Source organism: Cyanistes caeruleus, chromosome 4 (genome assembly GCF_971803275.1).
Source record: "Cyanistes caeruleus chromosome 4, bCyaCae1.hap1.1, whole genome shotgun sequence".
NCBI lineage: Eukaryota > Metazoa > Chordata > Aves > Passeriformes > Paridae > Cyanistes > Cyanistes caeruleus.
Window position 1 is genome coordinate 12057656 of NC_141704.1, and position 25873 is coordinate 12083528.

Sequence of the window (25873 nt, forward strand, 5' to 3'; positions counted from 1 at the left end):
GAAGCAAATCCTCTCCCTCTCTGCTTACTCTATGTCCTTGTTGCTCTGGCTTGAAGAGCTGTGATGTGTAACTCAGCTGTGAGAATCTATCAAGAAAAAAAGACAAAAAACCAAAACCACCCACAGAAACTCCAAGAAACAATTCAGAAGCAGAAATGGGAAATAATTCTCTATGCCTAACATCTGCACATCCCATGAGAACTTGGTTTTGTTTGTGTACTACTGAGAAGTGAAAGTCCTGTAATTTAGACCTGTTTCTAACACAAGAAATACAAGTTCAACAGCTGTCACCAGTTCTCTGCTGAAATGGACTGAAAATAATGCAGCCACATACAAAGCTATGTGCCACATTCAAACATCTAAAATAAATCCTATGAAGCAACACTTTACACAGCAGATACCTGGATGTGATGTTCCCCACTAAACAGAGGTTTTATGTGTTTTTTGTGAAATAATCTTTAGCAAGGTAACCGGTATTAGAAGCATGATGAACATACAAAATAATGGAATATTTTTGATAGTGGAGAAACTATTTCTAATTTATCATCTGTCTTTTTCCTAAATTAAAGCACAAAACTTTTCCAGGGGAATATCCTTTATTACTATACATGAACTTTTTATATGTTTTTGCTGTATAAGATTTCTCAAAGACCACATGCATCAATGAGAAATCCAACTCATTAAAAATCAATAAAATAGGTACAGAGAGCAAAAGATAACTTTATCTCTTTCTAAAGGAGCTTGTCTGAGTTCCTCACACATACAATTACCTCCATGAGACATAAAATGTAAAGAAGGAGCTGATTTTGGCTCCTATCATATAGTTTGGAAAAACATATACTTTTGACAACACAGAGCTCCACAGACCCATGTGAAATGATTTGCAGGAGTAGGCCTACACGAAATAATTTTAAAATTCGCTACTGCTGCTTAAAAAACACTAAGTAAAGCAGAGCTGTCTAGAAGAAATCCTCTTCCAGAAGACAAAAATCTGCAGATTGCATATTCCTACCACAACGTTTCACACAGATTTAGAAAAATATTACCAATCTCCTGATCTTTTTTAAGTATGATCGGAGGGAAATCCAAGAATTTATTTCTGCACAGTATGACAATACATTCCAGTTTAGGTGATCCAAGAATTGTTCCTACGAACAGCTAGGTAAGATTGGTTGGAACAGGATTTTTTACAGCACTTTTAATTATTTCTTTATGTATTTATAGTATTTTGACTTACACTTTTCTAAACTACAGTGGCTTATTTCATAAAACAGACACAAATTAAATAATATCACATTGAACAAAAAGCTGCCTCAGAGGAAGCAACCTTACATTTCAAAGACCAACAAGAATTTCTTTTTAAACCATTTAAACACTGGAAATATTTTTAGTACCAAATTTAAAAATGCATATATATATAAATATATATCTCACCACCATAACAAACAACTATTAAATATAAAGGAAGAAACTTTAATAGTGATGTAAGAAATATACAATAAACACTAAGTTTGCACTACATTTTTCCATTAGAATATAAAAACATTTTAAGTTAAAAATGAGGTATTACTCTATGCTAGATAGATAAGGAAGCAGAAAAAGGTTTTACATCGATCTTGAATCCCTGGCCTGTTCTGTGACCTTGAGTATAAAATATTTCTCTGTAGCTCTCTTATCACACATTGTACTAATCACTTCACACTAAAGGAAACCAATGCAAATAAAACCTGGATTTTAAATCTACAGCCAAGGAAAAGGTTTTTTCTGTGACTTTACATTAATGCTAGCAAGTATTCTGGTAAAACTAATCAATTTTAAAGCAGTAATTCCAAGTAATGCAATTCATAAATCTTTAGAAAATACTTTAGGTAAATTAATTCAATTATGAACACAAATAAATGAAATATAGTCAAACCGTTTTACAACAATGTCAGTGAGAATCTGTCATGATGATGAAGTCCAAGCTACAATACAAAATCCAGATTCAGGGCAGAAATATGGCCACTGGAATTTGAGGTGTTTTATTTTTAAGCTTCAATCATGGATTCTTGACATTTTGATGCTGCCTTACCAATCCTGTACAAAATTAGTAACTAAGCAACATTTCTGAGTAAAATAAAAGCAAAACTTCTATATAAGTGCTTGGGAGGGGCTGTTTTGAATAGTTCTCAATAAGTAAATATGTCCATTTAATTTCACTTACATGTTTATTATAAGTCTTTTAATTTATTTCAAAACTATCAAAAAATCTGCAGCTAATTCTGCAGTTTCAATATCAAGTATTTCAAATAGTTGAATTATAATGTAATATGGAATACTATTCATTATTTCCTGCTATTTGTTAACTCACAACCACAGAAATACCTTGTCACATTACAGACTATATGGATTAGGGAAATGATGCATTCCAACCAGAACTTAGTAATTCAAAGACCCTAAGAAATCTGAGAGGTAAAAGGCTAGTTACAAGAAAGCTCTGTAATTAATGTCCTAAGAACTTGTTGAACTCAGATTGTCTCACTATTTTTCTACTTTTAGGGTCTTATGGAGGTGTCATAAATTAATTGGGAGTACATTTTTCTAAAATACATTTACAAATAAGAAGATAAAAAAATTACTGCAGTAATGTTTCTCAAAATAAGACACCCATGAACATGGTAAAAAAACAACCACAACTTTTTTTACTACCTGTATTACTACAACCAAGAATAAAATTATTAACAGTATGGGATCTCTTACCATAGCACAGAAAAATTAGGAATCTATTTCAGAAATGGGGATAAGAAAAAACTTTTGATAGGCCACATGAGCATCTGTCAGTACTGCAGGTCTTGGGGCACTGGAATGGTGAGATTAATTTTGTACCTGCTAATAACATCACCACACTGCCTTTTTTTTAATAACTCCATATATTGTTGTAATTAAAATTTCCAAATGATACAACGATTCACAACTGAGACAACAGATGGTGAATTTGAAAAAGTAATATTGCATGTTAATTGGATTTCAGTGGAAAATTCATCAGTCATTTAGCTTCTCAGGGTACTTACATTGCTCCCAACTTTCATTAACCTTCTGTTCTATATCTATTATACAAACTTCTGAAACACTTATTCTTTTGGTAACTTTCATACTGACTCACTCCATTACATTCTTGCCTTTCTAATTTTCCTCTTATGTATCACAAATAATTAAGAGACTCACAAAGTCAGATTGCTAGAACTCAATACTGAATATTCCAAAAACTGTGAACTGATTTCTGTTTGTTAACAGTTGCCCTGAACTGAATTAAATAGTCCTGAAATTATATTCAGATGTAACAAATTAACGTGTGCCAAATGCTGAAGAAAGCCTGTGAGGAGAGTGTTAAATTTTTTCATTATGCATTCTTCGTATACATAAAAGAAATGTTAACCAAGAGACATATGCTTGGGACTGTGTCATTCCAGTAATTTCTGAAAATACTGGAATAGGCCTTAACAGCATGAAGTGAACCAAGCAGCACACTGCAGCTTCCATATGGTTAAAATAAGGCATTCAGTCAAAGCTGATGGTGTAATCCAACTCTACCTTGGAGAAGGTAAAGAACAAGCAGCCAGAAAAAAATGACCCTTGATGTCACTTGTAGCCACCACCTGTAGAAGAATGGAAAGAACACAACTCTCACGATTCCTTTGCGGGTCAAAGATGTCCAAGGACTTTCAGGTTTTGCTTTAGCAAAAGCAGATCCTTAAAAAAAAAAAAAGAAAAGAAATCTCATTTTTTTTCATCATTATGGCTAATAGAAACCTCAGTTGTTTAATAGCAGAGCAGTTAAGATAGTGAAATGGTGGAAGTAGAAGAGTTATTCAAATAATTGCATTTAATAATTGCTCCTTTAAATAACTATCTCCTCAATCCAAATATGCCATAAATTGTTGATGTCTTCTTGACTGACATTATCAGGAACTTCTACAAAGTATTCAGAATGTTTGAATAACAAAACACCGCCATATCAAAATTATTCTAAAATTAATTATTAAAAATTGTTCTGTTTCACAGAGGTATCAAAAACTTGATATGAAGCAACAAGTCTCATGCTCGTGCAAGTGCAGGCACAGCAAAGGCCTTTCCCAACACAGAAAAGGAATCTAAAATACCAGCATCTGTAAATTGCACCAGCCATATCATTCAGGAACATGGAATGAGGCTGGGAAGCACTGCAGTGAATCTGTCCAACTGAAGATTAGCCCCAGAAGCAGGGAAGACACCCAAAGAATAATTTATCTTTGTGTCTCCTTCTATACTGCTTTTCATCTCTCTCATTCAAATGTCCTTTCTCTCCCATATCTCTCTATTTATTTTCCTTCCCAGCCAAAAAACTGTAAAATTTACTTAATGGGAATGTGATTTAAATTATGCAAAATTATTGACTTTGGTCAATAGGGTATCTTCTGCATGCTGCTACACCATCCCTATCTCATTTATAAGCAGCACTGGCATTAATGAGTACAGGTAAATGCATTAGTGGCATTTGTGCTGCACAGGTAAAACTGCCAGCCCTGAAACTACTTTAATGCCAACTTAGACATCCATGTAATCATTTAAATGCTATTTGTGTACATCACTGCACTGAAAAGGTCTAACACTGTTTCTTAGCTTCTTATAAGCTAAAATGATATTTGATTTGTTTCTTTATCTTGTATTCCCATTTTTTAGAAAAATATACTGTTAGATATGAGAAAAGCTTATCTGCACAACCACAGAGGAGTTCAAAGAGAAAATTGGAGGGGGGAGCCCAAATAATACCTTGCAGGGTCCTTCCAGGGTTCTCCTCATAAACCCATCCCTGGAACCACCAGCCCATCTCAGGCCCATCGCCATGAGGCCATTGCAGGACAGAGGCAGAAAAGCAGGTGGGAATCCAAACCATGGAATGAATACAATGAGCAGGCCCTGCCCAGGGCTGTCCCAGAAGAGCCATGGGCCCCACTGTGAGGTGTGAACCCTCACCATGCACTGCTGGGAGCAGATCTCAAAGTCATCCTTCAGAGGAAAAGGGATGCTGCTGCCTCAGGGGTGGGACTCATTGCAGGATCCCAGGGAAAAGCAGCTCAGATGACACAGCACTTATAGAGCATTCAGGGAAGAATCCAGGGGTGGGAGAAAGAAAGGGTTTGGGCAATTTAGGGAGGAACAAGTGCTGTGAAATTGAGGGGTAAAGGGCTAAAAAAGACTGGTCACACAAACAGCCAATGCCCAGAGTGCTGTTTGTCTGGCCATGCTCAGCACAGCCTGGACTCCCTCAACTAGAAAGTCCTGAACTCCCTGGACTCCCCTGGGCCAGAGGCCATCTGCTCTGTGTCCAAGGACACGGACGTGGGGCTGACACATGGGGCTGGGTGCCAGCCCGGCAGTCAATGCCGCAGCCTGGGGGAACTGTGTGGCCATGGTGTGGCCGTGGTGTGGCCATGGTGCCAGCAGCCCCAGTGAGCGTGGCACAGCCAGCGAGCCTGGCAAGGACACGGCTCCTGTCAGAGGGTGAGGGCTCCAGGGACAAAGGGGTGAGGGCTCCAGGGACAAAGGGGTGAGGGCTCCAGGGACAAAGGGGTGAGGGCTCCAGGGACAAAGGGGTGAGGGCTCCAGGGACAAAGGGGGAGAGCAGGCCTCTGGAGGCCAGCACTAAGGGTGAGGGTGCCCAAAGTGTACCTGGCTCCCTAGAATGGATGCAGGAGATTGTGCTGGCTGCTGGGCTCATGGATAAAAACACTAAATAATATTTTTCCTAGCCTTCATGAGGCATGAGGGAAATTACATAGATAAGAATAAATTAAGACTAAATAAAGACTTGGAAAAGTCTCCTATCATCTGACCTTCTGTTGCTGTTTTGTTATTTAAAACAGACAAGAAACAACCAAGGCCTATACACTTTTTACCCTCCAGAAACTTCCAACGTAACATTCCCTCCAGATGTCAGAAGACTTGAAAGAAGTCTAAATGCATGGCAGTAGGAGCCTTTTAAACTAGTAACTCTAAAATTATAAAAGATAATGCACAAGCTTTTCTTTTTTGTTTTCCTAAATCAGGATCCATACAACAAAATTTAAATTAAATTCTTAACCTTTAAATTTAATCTTAATATCATTATTTAACAATATTTTCTATCCATCTGCCTTAGGGAAGAATTAGGTAGGGCTGGCTGTGTTTTGTTTCATTTGGGATTATTTTAAAGCTACTAATCCACTCTTGTTAAAAGACACAGGATGGCTGTTATTTTAACACTGAGAAATTCAACTTTTTCTAGCTCAGAACGTACCTCTTACAAGGTCAACATCTATGAGGTCCGGTTTCACATGTCCTGTTTTCTTTGGTTTGTTTCTCAAACCCTGCAATAGACAAGTATTATCAAAATATTTCATGCAGATGACAGACATTACAAAAGAATCTATGCAGTCAGTAATTGTATTTAACCCATACTGCTACTGAAAATTCAGGCAAACATGTCAGCTTCATAAATCTAAAGTAATATAAATTAAGCATTCCAAATAAGAATGCACAATGGATGTCTTTCACATACTTTGCAATCTATATAAAACCCAACCAATTACTGACCCACCGGGCTACTTTTCAAGCAGGCACTGAGCACTCATGGCTTTGCATTATGCAGACAACGTATGCACACACTTGCAAGAATTAGTAATATATGTCTATTAGCTTTTCAGAATTTCTGCAACAAGTTACATTCTTGAATTTCTTTTCTCCTTAGATGTCTAACTCCACAAAACACTTACACTGCAACTCCTTAACTCCAAACGCAGATAGCAAATCATGTTATAATGCAGGAGCCACTAATCAGTAAGCTCTCAAAAATCCAAATTCTAGAAAAGTATTGAATTTTTCCTCAGTAGTGAATATAGATTAGCCAATTAAAAGGAAGGTAAAAATCCCACACAGCAAGAATGCAGCAGGAAGAAAAGCAAGCTTATTTTGTCTTTTAGAAGCAGCATCTTCCATCACCAAACCAAGAACCAAACTCTCTGGCAAAGCTTTCAAGTTTGCTTTTAATGCTAAAATGAGACACTGTACTGTCAAGTCTAAGAGACAGATCAGCTTATTCTGCTCCCCTTAGTTTAGATTCTTGGTCACATTAGACAGTAAGGAAATCAGCATGCAATTCATACAGAGTAAAATAAAATATTTAAAAAAATATTTAGGATGCAAATGGAATTATTATGAAACTCATTTAACTGTTCTCATTCAAAAAGCATTTAAACTGGTGGACTGTACATTTCTACCATTGCCATGGTTCAATCACATGTAAAAACATAACTAAAATGTAAACATTAAGTATAAATGAAAGCATAAAAATGAAATTGTTGTCAATGAGAGACAGATCAGTGTTATCTGGCGGTGTTGATCTTTGTAAGGATAGTATCAAGCAAAATGTTCAATTGAATGCAGCTCAAAATATTTCTCACATCTAAATTAAACTGGATTTATTTTTCATGCAGAAATAAAGATAAAAAAATCAAACTGAAACAAGCCAGATTATAATGTCTCCCAAATTTGCCCTAAACCAGGACAGTCTGTTAGAAAAATGAGTTTGCTTGAAACAAAAAAAAAAATTAATACACAGAATTGAAACATGAGTAGGACAAAATATTGCTCTGAGGATGACAAATAGAGACAACCAGTTATATTTTAAATTCAAGCACTACAAAGACCTTATAATGCAAGATTTTTCAGAACTGCAGTCCTAAAAGTGCAGCAGTTTTATGTGGAATGAGAAAAGAAGTCCATAATTAGAACTGGAAATTACCGTAATTCTAGAATCAGCTACAGATTCTTGTGAATCTTGCATAAGTGAGCCACTCCATTTCCACATTTCATAAAGAAAACTGTAGCTTAAAAAGAAAATGCTGAATGATATAATAATTCTCACATGTATTAGTGCTTATAGGTCACAAGATCTCTCTTGAAAGCCTAAATAAAGATGTGCCTCTTGGAAGAAATAATCTTCTAAAAACATGCTCAGTCCTAGGAAAAAATTTACCATTGTGACTCAAATTACGTTTTTATGTTAAAGAAAGAACTCTGAAAAATCTAAGTCAAGAGTACAACTTGATGCAGCCTTCAGAGGAAAAGAAATGATGACTCATTCTTTTAAAATTCTGTCAAACAATACTTTCAGTGTCCATAGACTTCACTGAGTTGGCTCCAGAACTGTTTGCCACACACAGTAGAAGCACTGCATTTATTCATATGCATTTTCTACACTTTCTTAATGCATCACAAATATCTAACATATGTGGAAAACAGCACTGTTTCAGACTAGGGTTATTAAAAAAAAAATATTCAGTGTTTTATAATGCTCAGACCCTCCAGTTGGTTCATATAATTTCTATTCAGCACCAAACACATTTCAGGTAAGCATTAACAAATGAGAGTTCAAATAAAAATGCTTAAAAGTAACTTTTATTATTGTAAAAACTCTTTTACACAAATTTGAAAATTAATCTTAGATTCTATTATAGTTACAACTAAATTATAAATTTGTAGTAAGAGAAATGTATTTTCTGAGATTTATTCAGATTTTTAATGAAGTTCATTTATAAATCATTACATAATTATTTCTAAATTTATAATGTCAAAGCACTGTAGGAGCTTTGAGATTAAGACACTAAGGTGTAATGCCTGAACTTAGTCACGTGCCTTGGTGTCACCACTGAACTCCATTCAGTCTACCCAAAATCAAACACCACCTGTAATTTATTAGTTATTAGACTCCTGAGCCAAAGAAGATGCTATTTCCAATCAGCACAGGGCACTATCTGCAGTAACTCTTTGAATAACATGTTGTTACACAGCAGTTAATGAACTCCTGTTGTGGCTATGATGGGGTTTCATGGCCATGGGAAGGACCCTTCCAGCAACCCAGGCTCAGCTGTGGCACTAAAATACCATGGGGTTCAACTTAATCTGTGCATTTCTGTACAAAATCTCTGTAGTCTGGGTCAGTAAAAGTTCCCACAGAAGGCAAGCAAGTTTCCACATACAGTTTTGTTTAAGTACTGGGGAGTGAAGAAACCCACCCCTAAGGAAACTGAAGCAATGTACATTTTACTAATGTTAAGTAATAGCAACACCTTGAAACTCATGCAGAAATAGCACAATACTTCCATGTAGTGTTGGAGGGGGAAAAAAGGTTAATTGCAAGAAAATATTAACTAAATTAACGTCATGGGTATTTCATATACAACCCACAGAACTAATACCTATGGGATTGATTCTATTATCTCCAAAGCAATTTAGCAATGTGGCAGACACTGATGGTACTGTTAGTTAAACCAAAATGCACAGAACACTGTTAAACTGCTTGTTCAGAGAAACAAAGCCTGAGGTACTTACCAGTCTAATAAACTGTACAAAACAATGACAGCATCATAAAGGAGGGAAAGTAAACTGCAGGTATAAGGTAACTAACTGAAAGCAAAGAGAGCTCAGATAACTGACATTAGAATTCATCACAAAGAAAAGTGAAAGACAGAAGTATTAACACAACTAAGCCCTCTCAAGATAAAAGAAAAAATGGTACTGAGATACAGAAATGCATCACACTAAATGCTGCAGAGTTATTAATTATGTAAAATAAATAGAGCATAGTATTCTGGTTACATTTGGTTACACTCCAGAAGTCTAGTTTTACTTTACCAGTATTAAATATCACCACATACAATGTAGATCACTTCAGCATACACAACCACCAAAAAAAAAAAAAAATTAAACACTGTATTATTACCTTTATTTCTCTTTGCTCTACTGATTTTTCCCATATTTGTTGATCATATGCTCCAATCTAAAAAGAAAAAAATCTACATGAGGATTTAAGAGACATTGATCAAACAAAATCAAATCAACCTTCAACAAGAGAAGCATGAAGCCAGCAAGTTATTTCCCTGGGGAGTTTACAAAGAAATTTTTATCTTGGCTGGACAGGATCAAGCTAATCTGTAGTGGAACTGTGATAGAGGGGAGAGCTGAGCCTCACACATCCCCAGCCTTCTCCCAGGACTTGTGCAAGCCCAAGCATTGGGAAGACCACGCTCCCTCCGACCCCAGGTTGGGATTCCAGCTTCCCTATGACAGAGAACAGAATTATGGCAGTTACACTGACATGGCCTTTCAGATAACTTCAAAAGAAATATGCACATCTAGCTGAACCCATACCCTCACTTAATTTACTTTTTTTAAACCATCTATCATTCCCATTTCATTACATCCACTTTTAAAGCCAGATGCAAACATCTATATGGTCAGGCTGGTAATCAACCAGGTTATAGCCCAAGGGGAACCTAAAGAATACCAAGAAATAGCACTTTTCCCCATTGACTGTCAAATATTTAGAGGAAGGGCAACCTTAAACTTTGGGATTTAAGATGATGACAAGAACAAGAATATATGAGACAACATATCCTAGTCTTGTAAGAAGTTATCAAAGATCATCAGATTGCTTTGAACTCTACACAAACTGTATTTCTAGGTAACAACCAGTAATAATAATCTCTTTCTCTATGGCAATTTCAAAGCCTTGCCATCCCAGCTGTTCTACCTAGACACATAAATCATGTGTATCTGGGGATCGATTCAGATCACAAACTCTGAGCAGTTAAGTGTAAGATCACTTTTAGGTCATGAGAGAGACAGATGCAGTTCCTGAGATTCAAAGATCCTTTTCCAGCCTGCAGAGGTGACAAGCAGCTCAGTCAGACACGTGACAGAGAGGAGAAAGGAACAACTCCCATCATCTGAGCTATAAATAAACTGTATAAATTCAGTCTTACTGCAATAGTGTGACTCCTCCTTCCAATTCTCAACTGCAGCAGACATAAGAGACTCAAGTGCATGCACTTTGTACCAAAAAGCATGGTTCACATTTCTCTTTTAGTATTTCAGCCTTCAGCATTAATTTAGATGTTATAAAAGAAAGAAAAAGAAAGAGTCATTTTTAATTAAAAAGGATCTTTTAACCGAGGAGCCGTGAAAAAATGCAAAAAAATACTCAGGGAAACCAACACACAAACACCAACAAAAACAAAGAAATCTATAGGCATCTTCTGTGCCTCTAAATCTGACAAATTAAAAAATAACATTTGAAAAAATCAAATTTAGAGTAGTAAACTCCTATATCTAAGATTGAAAGTGAGAACAGCAAACTGAAATACTGAATTGGTCTTTCCCAAATTTAAATAATATTTCCCATTCATAAGAGCTAAACAATTTCTATAGTTTGCTACTTTAAAACTTTGCAAAAGAAACAATCTACTGGCTTTTTGATAATAATAAATACTTTACACCACATACTTTGAAAAAAAAGAGACTGTGGAAAATAACTAGGAAGTCAGACATAGTAGTGGGAAGAATTAAGCATTTACTACAATTAAAGTAATTAAACCAAAGGAAGTTTAACAGCTAGCTTCACCTGGATAACAGCCAGCAATTAAAAAGTCAATATATTGAATAACCACTCCACCCAGGCATTTATAGCTAATTGTTCTGGCTTTTTCTTTAAATACATTTTAAAGGAAATTTCAGGCCTTTCTGGTTTTCATTAAATTTGCTAAGAAGAGCTCCAAGTAAAATTTTTGTGCTGCATAATATTGTATCCTCCCCTCCCCACTTCCAAAAAAACATTTCTTTCTACAAGGACAGAAAGGGGATGCAAGTCTGCGTCCCTCTCTGTTATGCAAGATCCAAATGTGGAAGGAAGTCTTTGTGCCAATAAAGCTGCAAAGCAAACTCCATTCATAATTCCATTCATAGCTGAAACTGGTATAGAGTTGAAAGTCTATAAAAGTGTTCTTCTTCTAGACAAATAACAGACCATTTGTTAAAGGAATTCTGGGAAACAGATCCCAGAAGACATCTGACACAAGGAAGCCGACTGATTTAAAATCTTAATATTATCTTCCTACAAATATTTATTTTCCCTCTTTAGGCAGAATCTTTCATCTCCACAAAAAGACAAGAAGAGGGGATTTTGCCATTCACGTTACACTTTTAATGCTGCCCTATAAAGCAATTCTACCATCAGGAGGTAAAATAAGAGTGCCAGAACTACTTTAAAGGATAGGGTCTTTTACAACTGTTTTGCTGGAGAAGAGGGTCTGTCCAATCACCTCTGATCAACTTTAGTTACTGACATCTGAGCACAGGACTATTCACTAAGGCATGCTGGTGGGAACTGAAAGGAGTGGAAGAGAGAATTACAGAGAGTACCATTACAATCTCTCACTTGGTTTTTGTTGTTGTTTGGGGCTTCTTTTTAAATCTACCTCCTATCACCTCTTTGTATTTTAACAAAGTTTAAGGCTCACTTCAGGGAGCAGGTGTGTGTGCCACTCAGCACATCAAATTCCAACCTGATATTCAACTTCCCTCTCGCCACATGCATAAGCATCCCTCTACACTTCTCTTCCAAATGTATCAGAAGAAAATACATAAAAATAAAGGTGTCATCATAAAGCAGCATACTGGATACTGGCACACTTCATTTCCCACATTAATCAATAGAAGGAAGAAGTAGTGTTATTAAAACAAGGCAAGTAAAAAACACAAGCATTACTTTTTTTTCCTCTCCTTTATGTCAGGAAAGCAGATTTAGAGTTTGTAAAATGTGTCTTGCAGAATTCATTGAAAGGTACATAAATTTCATTTACAACAAACTAAATTATAACATATAATGATTACCGGAGAAGCTAGACACGTGTATGAATTAAAATCAAGAACATAATTAGTGAATGAAGAATGTAAGATAATACTAGCAAACCTTCCTGGTTTTAAATTATTGAGTGCACCAGCCAATTCTAGCTTCAAAGAGTTTGGATTTACAAGTATTTGCATTTTAATTCTGTTTTCTGTTAAATGTAATGTAAATCTAAAACAAATGTAGCTCTTGGCTATTCATGTGTTTCCTTACAATTGTGCACACCTGCAGGACACTGAAAAGAAGCCTAGGACCTAGTCTAGCACCAAAGAAATTAAGCTCTAACGGCAAGTAAAAGGAAGGAATAACCTTCCAGAGATAAGATCAGGTTGGAACCTGAATAATTTAAATATACACAAAACTTGATCAAAGCAAGGTCTCCCTCAATATGCAGTGTCCCAGGGCTTCTCCGAAGGCCAGGCATTCAAGCTTCCTTGGCTGGAGCTATTCTGCCAACAGGAATGCTCTGAGCAACTCCAGTACCCATTTACTACCCACCCACTGTGCCTGGAGTCTCATCCCTCACAGCTGCAAGTTCTGCACCATCCTTCAGAGACAATTTAAAGTACAAAACACAGGAGTCAAAAAAATGGTCCCATTGTTAAGTACACAGCTGCAAGAAATGCCTCTAAAATCTCTTCAATATTATACACAGTTTAAATCACGCATCACTCCTCAATGCCTAGATTTTGTCCAGTCTATCCAGCTCTATTATCTCAAAACACTCAGCTCTGAAGATCTTACACCTCGATAAATACCAAGTAAAGAAGATAAAGGGGATTCTGTTTGTTTATGCATTTGCAGAATTAGCAACCATTCTTCAAGCAACTATAAAAATTTTCAGTATATAAGGGATTGATTAAATGCAAATGAAAACTGCAGCCACTCTTTCACAACAGAGAAGCAGGTGTTTAACAGCCTAAATTAGCAAAGTATAATAAACTTTCAATTAGGTTTTCTTGAAAAAAATTTCCTCACAAGTAATCATTTAAAAAAAAAATCTAACTTGTATGTGACTTGGCATGGGAAATTACAATTACATATTTGGTAAACTCAATAAAGCTAGCTCCTTACAGAAAGATTAAATAAATTTGAGATCCTTTTTAAGTGCAGCCTCCTCAAAACATTTTCTGGGTTTGATATATGCGCATTTCTTGCAATTATCTAAAATAGCTGCACTTACTCTTTCCCAATCAAATATGTCAGGAAGCATTTTATCAAATTTCTTCATACATCTGAAATTTGGCACCTGTATGGTTTGGTTGTGTAACATCAACAGCAATTAGCTTAAGTAAATAGTTAAGCTATTGAAAACACAGCAATATTTAGTTCAAAGCACAGGGGAAAGGGCTTTAGCACTGTGCCATGTTTCTTCCCAGTGCCCTTCTCATAACAAGCCACGTGTGCATAAAGATTGAATTTGAGCTTTGTGAATGACACTGATATTCACTTTAAGCTAATGTAGTGATGGTATCAACCTGTAGCCCAATACTCGCAAGGCCCTTCTGATTCTAATGGAATTGATCAATATTTCAAGAGGCATTTATAATTTATGACCATGCAGACTAGCAAAGATTATAATCCTAAGAATACACAGTATTTCCTCTTGGATCTTAAAACTTTAATGTTTATCAATAATAAAATTTGTGTGCTAAACTTTGCTCTTAAAAACCTCTAAACACTTTTACAAGCCACATCACAATAGTATTACAAATTCAAATTATGTAAGATCTAGAGTTTGGTAAATAAGTAACAAAGTTTCTTCCTTGGACTGACACATTATTAAAATATTTAGTGCTAAATATTAGCTAATATGCTTTATTAACTTCTACAGTCCAACATAATTAAAATAACTGTATGATTTTCTGTATCAATTTTAGAATTTAGGTAGCCATATATAAATAATTTCTATACAGGCATTTTCTCAAAACTTAGAACAGGATTATTGAAAGTTATTTTAAAGTCCAGTTTATTTCTCACATGAACTAAACCCCGTTGCAGTAAAGGCAATAGTCTAGTAGCTCAGCAGTATAACTATCTCTATTGAAGTAGGTTTCTAGTCTTGGGATAGGGTTTTTTCTAGATATTTTTCATTTCCAAGGGTGGTAGGTGTTTTTCAATTTTGTTTATGGTGAATATGTGGACTGGACAAGCTAAACTAAGACAAACTTAGCCGATAAACCACAGGTAGAAATCACTATGATGGTTTTACACTGTCTGTTAACAGCAAAGAGTTAAGTAACTTTTAGTCAAATGGAAGGCAGTGAAGGGATTAAGGTTCTATATCCTAAGGTACAGAGCTTTGAATTTATAACTGCTGAATTGTTACTTCTGATTTTAAAACATCCTGATACCTCTCCCTTCTCCCCTGTTTGGTGGCAGAGGGAGAGCTGAAACCAGCTATTTTTAGAGTAAAATTAAGCAAGCTATTCAAAACTTTAGTAAGAGTTATTTATTATTAACTATTTGAATTTCCAACTAATGACCCACTTAAATTCTGCCAATAACTGCAACACCACTGTATTTACAGGCATTTCACTGAACAATAATTTTACTAAGGCTTGCTTTATTGATATCATCCCTTTCAGAGTCCAATAATAGCTAATTGAACATTTATTAACTACATAGTAATGTTTTTTCTGAATTATTTACAGATTAATTCTTAAAATGTCAGCCATACTTACCTTAATCATACTTATTGCCCTGAGTAATGGTTTACAAATTTTAGCATATCTATGAAAACCACAAAACACCTAAACACATCTTTTCATCACACAATTGAACATAAAGAAAAATTATATTCAGCTGAACACTTAGAACCTTTTGTAGGTTAAACTAAATGAGAGTACAGGAATAACCAAAGGTAAACACAGCACCCTAGGTGCTGTCCGAGGGGAGCTGGTCAAGAGCACTCCCTTTCCTAGTCCAGGGCTACACTATTGCTAACAATGCCCAGCCACTCTCCAAGGGTTAAAGATTTAAGACCTCTGAATTTTTTATTTTTTTTTTTAATAATAATATACTTGCACAAAACAAAAAAGCCTCAAGATGTAACTGGGAAAAGAAAACCACTCTGGCAGGCTCATTATTCAATATTATTCCCTGAAGACCTCTGAAAATCCAGCAACTTTAGTGGTGTTGCAACTAGGATTTTAGAATAGCATTGCTCTTAGGTCCCTGATCATTTCCCCTTCCCATAGCATGCTTTCCTTGTTGCCCTTGCATTTGTCTGGGTGGCTAAAGGATCAATCAGATCATGCAGGAAGAGAAAAGGAAGTGTTAGGCTATAATTTAACAATCAGAGAACCCTTCTCAAGACAGAGCGATTTGATCTCGTTGCTCCCCTGCCATTAGACATTAATTCTACTGCTTGTAGAATTGCAGTCTTAGTTTTAGCTGGACGTGTTTTCTGACCAAATTCACTAAATAAATCTATGAAAGTCTATGGGAAGGCAAAGCAGGCATGGGAGCCTACAGGTGGGCAAAATGCAAGCCTGTTTTGTTCAGCCACAGCCCCTGTTGGAGTGATGCTTTGCACCAGATTCAGAAACCAGAGTTTTGCCTCACCAAGCAAGGCACTGAAGGTAAATCCTCACTAGGTCAGGCGACTACTTGAGTACCAAATGTGGAAGGAAACTAACTGAACATACATTTTCTTCCTCAGTGCTCTGACAAATGCCAGCTCCAACACTTGTCAAGTTTCAGCACTTGAAGTCAAATGTTTTTAAATCAAGTCAGTTTCAGCATCCAAAGTTTCAGGTAAAAATAGCCATACAGCCTGTCCATTTGTCAAAAACTGCCTTTGGTGCCAGGATGAATAATGCATCATGTGAATTTAGTGCCGAAAAGGAAATCAGGTGGTTTCAAGGTAGGATATAATTTTCATTTAATTCCTCCTTTAACTTAATACAGGGACCAGGTTAGGAAAGTTAAAGCACTGATAGAGTTAAACGTGGGCAGGGATCTCAAGGGTAACACAAACAAGCTTCTACAGGTTTGTTGACAACGGAAAGAATGCTAGGAAAAATGTGGGCCCTCTGTGGAAAGAAAAAGGAGAGCTGGTTACCAGGGACATGGAGAAGTTTGAGGTACTCAGATATTTCTGCCTCAGCCTTCACAAGCAAGTGCTCCAAGTTGCAACCTGCTCTAGCAGTTGGGAAGATGTCCCTGCCCTATGATGAATTTTCAGGTCCCTTCCAACCCAGGCCATTCTATGAATCTAAATAGGCGAGTATAATCTTGGACTGATGAGCTGTAAAACAGTGAATATTAAGATCTTAAATCAATGCCATTAGAACTCTAATTCTGCCCTTTAAAGCCATGAGAGAGAAAACATCTCATTTGTTTTATTGTGCCCTTTAACAGCTGTACCCAAGGGACACCAAAAGCAGCAGAAAGCTGCACTGGCGAAGTTAAATGATATGCAATCAGGTGCAGGATTCAGCCTCAATTCATTAAGTTTCATTCTGCTTTCTCCTACAATCATTCCCAAGAGAAGGAACAACATAATTGTACAAATTTGTTGGTAATATTTCAGGAGGAAGAGTTTCCCATTTTAGCAGCAAGGCTTCTGTAAGGATTGAAAATCAAAGTTGTTAAGGTACATTTACATATGTTCTCCAAACTGTAAACCAGACCACAAATTCCTTCTATTATTATCTGTACAACTCAAAAGCACTGTAAGAAATTTATGCAAAAAGTTACAAGCTATAGAAGCAGTATTCTAAATTATTCATAACTTTAGTATTTTTAACATCAGCTACTGTTACTCAGGCAATACTTCAAGTACATCTATAGTATCAGTATCACAGAAAAGTTATGTCAGCAGATACTGAAATTGTTTTCAACAAATGCAGTGTGTCAGATTTTGTTCACAGGAAAAATGTGATGGTTTTCTCCATCAAATGACTCAACTACCAAGCTGAAGCAATTTCAGCATACACATAATCCTAAGGATATTAACCAAGTGTTGTATCTATGTGAGTAGTAGCTTGGTAGCTGCCTGGAACTGTTCCAGGGAGCAATGCAGACACTCCTGCCACTCCCTTTTATTGCAAGAAGCAGGGCAGCTCCAAGGGCTGAAAACAAGCCAGACAAACCTTTTGTCACACCTAAGTACCTCAGCACTGTACTCCCTAGTGCATCAAGAAACAAGACAGGTTTCATTTTTTTTAATTTCTACAGAGCCAACCTGTATCTAGAAGATTTCATGCCTTGAAAATGTATTTGTACTGGCTGGGAAATGCAAGCAATCACTGGAAGTACTAAAACTCTGTCTGTGCAAGCTTGTATCTCAAACTACAAACTGCTGTAATACCAATCTGAAATCTTAGATTCCAACTTAAAATAACTCAGATTGATTACAGTATTTTTAAAAGACAGTAATCAGGAGCTCCAGTGCACTAAAAGCAGAGTAAATCTGTTGTCAAAACAGAAAAACATGTTTACATAACAAAAGGTCTGACCTTTTAAACAATTAGGGGTATTACTAAATCATCCTGGTGTAAGGAGCTCAATTTCAGACAATAGTATGAGTCATGAATAAACTTGCTGTTTGCAAAACTTTCCTAAAGTAGGGTTGGAAGAGCTCAATTGCTTAACTCTTTCCACTGAAGAGATATAAAAATGTCTCTTGTGCAAGAAACCAACAAACCTTTGAAACTCAGTAGAGAGACACATGAAATAAATATATTAAAAAATACATTAAAACTGAAAATTAAAAAAGACAAGGCGCACGTTATCTGCTAAGTATTTCTTACACAGCCCCAGCCTGCTCAAATGCTTCTTAGTCATGTGTAACTAGAAATACCAGAAGTTAATGTTCCTTTTCAAGACATTCATACACCAATTTATTAATCTGAAAACACCTTCCCAAAACAACAGCTTATTTTTCTCATTTCATCATAGAGGCAAGTAATATCAATTTGATCAATGCTCATTGCAACCCTGGCTCTCCTTTGCCCCAGAAACAAACTTCTATTGCCAGAATGTGCTACTTTTTTATAACTCCCCACTTTCAACCCCAGTTATAGCTGTGATGAGTCAGTAGATCAAATCAGTGGGACAACCGACAGCTACAAAAAAACCTCAAAATTTAAAACTGGAAGCAAACAACAGGTCCTAAAGTTCAATATCTTGACATCAAAAGCAAGGACAAAAAAACCCCATCTGCTATCAACTAAACATTAGCACAACTCTTTCTGTTCCCCAAATTGAAATCTTTGGTTTAAACAACAAATCTATGGGTAAAAAATCCTGTGCCATGTAATAGATTTAAACAAATAAATAAGCAAAATCAAAGTCATAGCTGAATGAATCTAGATATTCCCAGGAACAGATCACACACACCACAATAGAGAGTTAGAAGACTCTTCAGGGTTATCAGCTGGATCCAGGAGAACCCTCAATATGTGGTACCTAAGGAATTACAGTCTAATTCACATGAATATCTGCAACTCTTCTTCAATACAGCCATTTGTCTCAAAACATTACACTTCCTCATACTAAAGCAGCACAACTTGCTCAATTGGCAGACCACAGTCCACACGTGGACTGCAATTAAATTTTGTTCACACCAGGGAGAAGACCAACATCAAGTTTATACATTGTCTTAATCCCTCCTGAAGACAGCTCAGTCCTTCCAGAAGTAACAGAAGTTACCTCACTACAACTCCTTGCCATAAAGGCACTGTACAATTCCTGGCCGAGCAGACCTCTGTAAAAGCCACAGAAATGTTGGTTTTTACTATAACAAAAAAAATGGAAACATGTGAAATCACAAGAAAAAACGACAGTACAAGGGTTAAAAGAATGAGCTATAGCGGTAACAAGTAATTCTGATAGGAGCAATGTCCTGGGAAAAGTAAAATTGAGGAATGGGCTGTTTATATCAAGACCAGAAGGCCTGCCCTCCGTAAAATCACACCACAGTGACTCATTCTGCCTTTGTAACATCAGGAGGATGCAAAGTTAGAGCATATCAAATGTGCTATTCCTTTTGTTGAATGACCAACAGGAAAACAGATATATTATATGAAAAAAAAAAACAAAAAAAAGCCAACCAGACAACAAACATGAACTTCACTTAAGATTTACAGAAACTGCAGGGTCTTACTTGCATCAAAGGACCATCTATTTGTAAAGCTGAATATCATGAAAGATCTGTCCAAAGGATAGTGCATCATCACCAACAAAAACAACCTCAGAGACACGATGAGGATCTGACACCCAGCATCTCTTGCACTGCACAAAGGGATCCTGATCAGACCAATTACAAACACAGCTTGGTGTCTGGATATCAATCTTCTGATATCACTACACAGTGAGTAAATTAAGCGTATGAGAGAATGACTGGAAGCAAGTAAAATCAACATCATTTTCCCCTTCCATCAGATCTTGCACTGAATTTCATTACATTAGGTCTTTCACAAGTCATCTTCCAAATCAGAGTCCATGGCAAAAAACACAAACAAAAAACTCATCATTAAACTGTGAATTATTTTCAAATTTTTAATACATAATTGAATGATTGGTATAAATTAAGTCAGCAAAATTACTTTTTCTGCTCTTTCAACAGTAATTCACTCTTGCAAAGACGTCAACAAAGCAGTATTATCTTATATATAGGAAGTAACTGTTGCTTTGCTAGAAGCTAACCAGGATTTCTGTTTTTTAGACCACTGTCATTATTTACTTGAGGACAAGATGTACTCTCTCCAAAAGACAGCTATAGACCCAAGGAAAATACTAACTCACAGAAACTTATTAAATCATGGAGAGCCAAGACTCTCTCTTTTGGGTACGTATTGTTAATGACAGAAAATTTGTTTCAATTCTTACTTTCTACTTAAATACAAAGATTTTTCCTGTGCTATAGAAACAACATTCTCCTGCACATTAATTAACACTCTACTGAGAATGCAAAATTTGGTTTTTTCGCAGAGCACAGGTAACCAAGGGAGTAAGGAGTTTTCAGCATAGATGAAAAGCTACTTCATTTCACTAAATACAGTCACTAAATATTTATTTACCTATGTAAGAAAAGTTTCAAGCTACTCACTCTCATACAATGCTAATAAGTAATGCATAAGTATTTTATATTTGTTGTATTGACACACAAACACAAGCCACCATAAAAACAAATAGAAATCTTACCTTTTTCTGGTACCAAACTATAGCATCAGTGACTTTGGACGCCATTTATTCCACTGAATTCACAGAGTCATTTTAGGCTGTTAACAGAAAGAGACAGAACTTTACTTCCACTTCCCTATGAAGGCCAAACAGGTAATGCAGAAACACTCCCGTTACCTGCAAGTCACTGAGCAGCTGCATTTACTTTACACATTGTCTCATTTTTTTAGTAAGAGTTTGGGCTTTCTTCTCTAGGCAAACAAAAAAACAAATCTGCTGCTACAGGACATCAAAAGACACACTTTTGTCCTTTGTTCCCAGTTTAACACACAGACTGCACAGAGATGATCTGTCATTGTCTCACAGGAACCTCACAAATGTTATATTACATGCAGCTTTTTTTCTTTTTTTTTCTAAAAAATAGATAAATTAAGCAACCTATAGTCATTAGCCCAACACAATTCTGAAGCCCAGGATAATGGTAAAATGCAAGAAAAATTCATACAGACTATTAGATACACTTGGAGAAGAAAACAATACCAGTGCTAGAACTTCACTAACCATAAAATTAATACCCTCTTGAAAACAGTAGACCAAAACTAAGTCAAAAAGATAAAACCAAGGAAAAATTCTACGGTTGTTTTAATGGTAACAAATAGCAACAGCATTAGTTAATCTTTTATGCCACTGTAATTAGTTTTCAGTAGGAAAAAAAACCCCACAACCCCAACTTTCAGCCTATGAAAAATATTTGTATCTTGAAACTAACTTTTACAGTCTTCTTTTGTGTAATTAGCCAGGGTTCATTAAAAAAAAACCCAACAAACAAAAACATAACAAGCCTTCAGGTGTATCTGTGTGTCTCTTGTCTGGGAAGCCCAGAACTGGACTCAGCATCCCAGGTGTGACCTCACTGATGGCAAGGACATGGTTAAGGATGTGATACGGATGGCACTGGCTTAGTCCCCAAATGCCAAACTATACACCAAGCATTTTTCAAGATCCATCTTGTGTAAAAATGTTACACTTTACTATAAGATTGTCAGTATCAACAATAATATTATACTTAGTATTTTTTCATTAAAAGGAAGCAAGAATTATTAACCTGTAGGCAGTTTTTAGAGTAAAAGATTACTTGGGATCTACCTCTTGATTTAAAGACATTTGTTTACAGCTTTTACACAGATAAGAAAGGCAGAGAAAAATGCAACATTCAACAAATGGGATGGAAGTCAAAACTGTACAGTACATTGAGTTGTCTTTATGAAACTCTTAAGCATTAGAGTAACTCATGACACTTTACAGTACTTTAATCATCACCAAAACTTCAGGGTTTGGGTATTTTTTTTTTTTAAAGCAGGTATTAACCATATGAAGTTCAACAAGGTAAAGTGCCAGATTCTGCACCTGGGACGACCCTGGTTGTGTTTAAAGACTGAGGAACAAGTGGCTGGAGAGCAGCTGCAGAAATGGACCTGGGGTCCTGGTTCATGCCAAGTTGAACATGAGCCAGCAGCGCCCTGGCAGCCAGGAGGGCCAGCCCTGTCCTGGGGGCATCAGGCACAGCATCACAGCTGGGCAAGGGAGGGGATTGTCCTGCTCTGCTCTGAGCTGGGGCAGCCTCACCTCGAGTGCTGGAGGCACTTTTGGGTGCCATTATGCAAAAAGACATTACGGTAGAAGACAGCTTTGAATGGAGGGCCACATAGATGGGATTGTCCTGTGCAAGGCCAGGGAGATGGACTTGATGATCCTTATGGCTCCCTTCCAACTCTGTATGATTCTATTTACTTAAAAAATGACTCTCTGAAAGACTCAATTCTGCACTGACATTTGTTTGTTCATTCTTCTCTGACTTGTGCATGGACATACTCATATTTTATACAGTGAATTACTTAAAAGATATAAATAATACTACCTTTAGTTTGGATGTGCACCATATACACTATAGTACAAACCTTCAACAAATGGATTGATGTTGTATCAGTCCCTGAGGATTTCTAAGAAACATAATGCCACACATGTTCATGTTTCCCAAACAAACCTATTTTTAAGATTTCTAACAGTGTAACTCCGATGTATTTTATACAACTTCAGCTAAAACTACAACTCAAGAGAAAGAAGTGTCTCAGAGAGCTTAGACAGTCATTGAAAATTCCAGAAATATCAGAACACTGACAATTGATGCAACTGAGCAAGCAAACACCTCAATTTTTCCACTGTTGAAAATATCATTTAAGTCACACCAGGTCAGTTAAAGCTGGCAGCCATGACTCTGTCAACATCTGTAATTGTTTCTGATCTATTTGCTTCAGATAACAGTCTGTTTTTCTAAGAGCAGCTATCAATTATTATGAATTCATTGCACAATAAATATAAAAATACTATCACATAAAAGGAAGGAACCCAAGAGAGACTCTGATATAACCTGGCAAATTACATACCTTTCTTTCTCACCCTTACAAACCTTACAATAGGACTTGCGTTTTTATTGGAAAACCTCTTCAATTAAACACTACTTTAAAAATCCTTTGCTACACTGGACTCAAAAGTGACATAAAATCCTTCCCCACACACGCATGGCCTCCATACACACCACCTACATCACACAGTCACAGTGACAGCAGCTCACTGCTACAGAGGTGCCAGTGCAAGAAGGGGCCACACAGAAACTGATCCCGTTTATACCCTTGCCTTCCCTGTCTTCATGACCTCATCCTGGAGGACCTTTAACTCCTTCTCATTTCTCTTAAATAACACCCCTCTCAAATACAATACACACTACTTCCTACCAGCCTAATTACAGGAAGAGAAAAAGGTTGGAACAACTCATCAGCAGTAAAGAACTGCTGAACCTGGACAGAAACCTTTCCCTCAACAGCTACATTAACTTGATGTCTTTCTTCAAGGTCAATGACTTTTTCAGGAAACCAAACATCAACTCATGAATCCAAGACTTTGAACTGTGTTGAATATGGCTAAAAGTGGATCAGCCATTTTAAAGGCAGTAACCTTTGCTTGCAGTAGCTTTTCAATTCACTCAAAAATCCTTTGCCTCAAGAAACAATTACCTGATAAAACTATAAACCAAATATAAAGAAGTAGCTTTATTTGATTTCTATCAACAAACCTGTTATTTAGATTATCCATGGTTTTCATATTTTTTACGAAACTGCATTAAATCCTCCACAGAATCTATTTTGGTGTCATTTAAAGCTAATTTGCATACACATTTGCATAAACAAATGCAAAGATGATGCTTACAAAAGTAAATATGACAAAATCATGGGATGGATGTCTCAAAACAGGGTTTGGTATGCTAAGTAAAAATACCTCTACCAGGAAATATCACATGCTTTCTTCAAGAGCTACACAAACATTTCTGAGACAGCACAGTAATGAAAGGTGAAATGCTTTATTTAATTATTTCTGTACAGTGTTTCTGCTTGCAGGAGCTGGCATTTATCTGGTTTGGTTTGGTTTTTAGTTTGTCTTTAGGTTTTGGGGGATTTAATGAGGTGAGACATCATGAATTTAATAGACTCAGCCTCAAGCTTGCTTATCTAGGTGAGGGATGAATGGAAACAACTCAAGGCACTTCAGTTGCAGCCCTGGCTATCTGCCCACAGCTCACTGAACACCTTAGACTGGAGACTAAGTATTTTAGCAATTTCAGAACTCTGCATACTCATTACAAGTTACTCTGTCATTCATGTTTCCAACTGACATTGATCCTGAGGTCAGCCTGTAAAAGCCTGGCTCTAAAGCACATTGGGATCAACTGGGTAAAAGTGAAAGAGTGAAAACAGCTGACAGACACAAGCACAACAGAGCAGTGCCTGCTCTTCTGCCTGGTTCTCCCCTCATCCTCTCTGGACCCAGCCGTCTGTTCCATGTTCTGTCCAATACCTGCATCTAGGATAGGGACCAGCTTTAGCACTCAGTTGTACAATGTCCTGGGCAGAGCAACGACAGCAGGATTAACTTAATCTTAACTAGAAACTTAAGAGCAACACAAAAAATACTCCCAGCTTTAGAGATTACAAAAAGCATCCAAACATAAAAGCTTGATCACAACATCTCTAACATTCAACAGAGCTTTCGTTATATTTCCATTAAACTCACAGTTAATGCTAAGAATAACTATCAGTATTTTTTAATCAAAACTTCCTTACTTTCTTAAAGCTTAACAGAGAGGACTACCTAGTTTTGGTGATCTCTGTTTAGAAGTAGGGTTTCTTAGCTACTTCCCAGTTCAGGGCATAATCATATTACACAATACACCTTGCAATCAAATTACAGTTTCTCAAAAGCCACAGAAATTTATATTTATATGTCTTTAGGTAGCTACGAGCTCATGCAAGCCCCACAGTAGTGCAGTGCTTATTGAGTAAAATAGGATTTAAATAAATTCAAAGTATATTTAGAAATTTTACTCATATCCACAGTGCTTTGGCGACCCCAGTCAAGCATATGTACACACTTCTAAATGACAGTCTAAAGCAATCTGAACCGACAAAAGTTCAGAATAAAACTGTTCTCTTCCATAGCGACAAAGAAAAAAAAAAAACATTTTTTTTAAGAATATACAAGTCTTAGCAGTGTCAGCTAGCAAAAGGACATAATTAAAAATACAACACAAGCAAGGACTCATAGGCAAATAGTTGCTTTCCTTGCCAGTAAACATTGTGAATCACTAAGTATTTCAAGGAACCTGTTCCCTTTATAGCAATCCCAACCTGAATGGTCAGGATACCGTCCAGCTATTGAGTCAAGACTTGAGTGTCCTTCTCAACTCATTATGATCATAGACCGATGAAGCAATGAAGTTGAAGGTTCACTATACATTATCAGAATTAAAACTGCAAAACTTATATTGTTTTTGTTTCAAATGTTTTTTAAAAAGTCATTTAGTACCTTTAGGAAATTAAAAGTAGTTTTTAAAAGGCTATCATATAAAACCATGAGAATACTACAACCTGGTTCAAACCGCTTTCC

The 25873-nt window shown here is 36.5% G+C and overlaps 1 protein-coding gene across 5 annotated transcripts in view; it reads right to left on the reverse strand.

Moving 5' to 3' along the window:
• PHTF2 (putative homeodomain transcription factor 2) overlaps positions 1-25873 on the reverse strand; it is a 61226-nt gene that overhangs the window by 25968 nt on the left and 9385 nt on the right. For 4 of the 5 annotated variants that reach the window (XR_015286107.1, XM_086886657.1, XM_086886659.1 and 1 more), the window contains exons 2-5: positions 20897-20973; positions 9779-9835; positions 6296-6365; positions 3571-3729 (exon numbers count right to left, since the gene is read on the reverse strand). Coding sequence is in view for 4 of the 5 variants with exons in the window: in XM_086886657.1 (XP_086742783.1) it covers positions 3571-3729; positions 6296-6365; positions 9779-9835; positions 20897-20941 (331 nt within the window). In the remaining variant the exon portion in view is untranslated. Of the gene's footprint in view, positions 1-3570; positions 3730-6295; positions 6366-7798; positions 7888-9778; positions 9836-20896; positions 20974-25873 lie in introns of those variants that run through there. The other variant, XM_086886658.1, reaches the window with a different exon arrangement.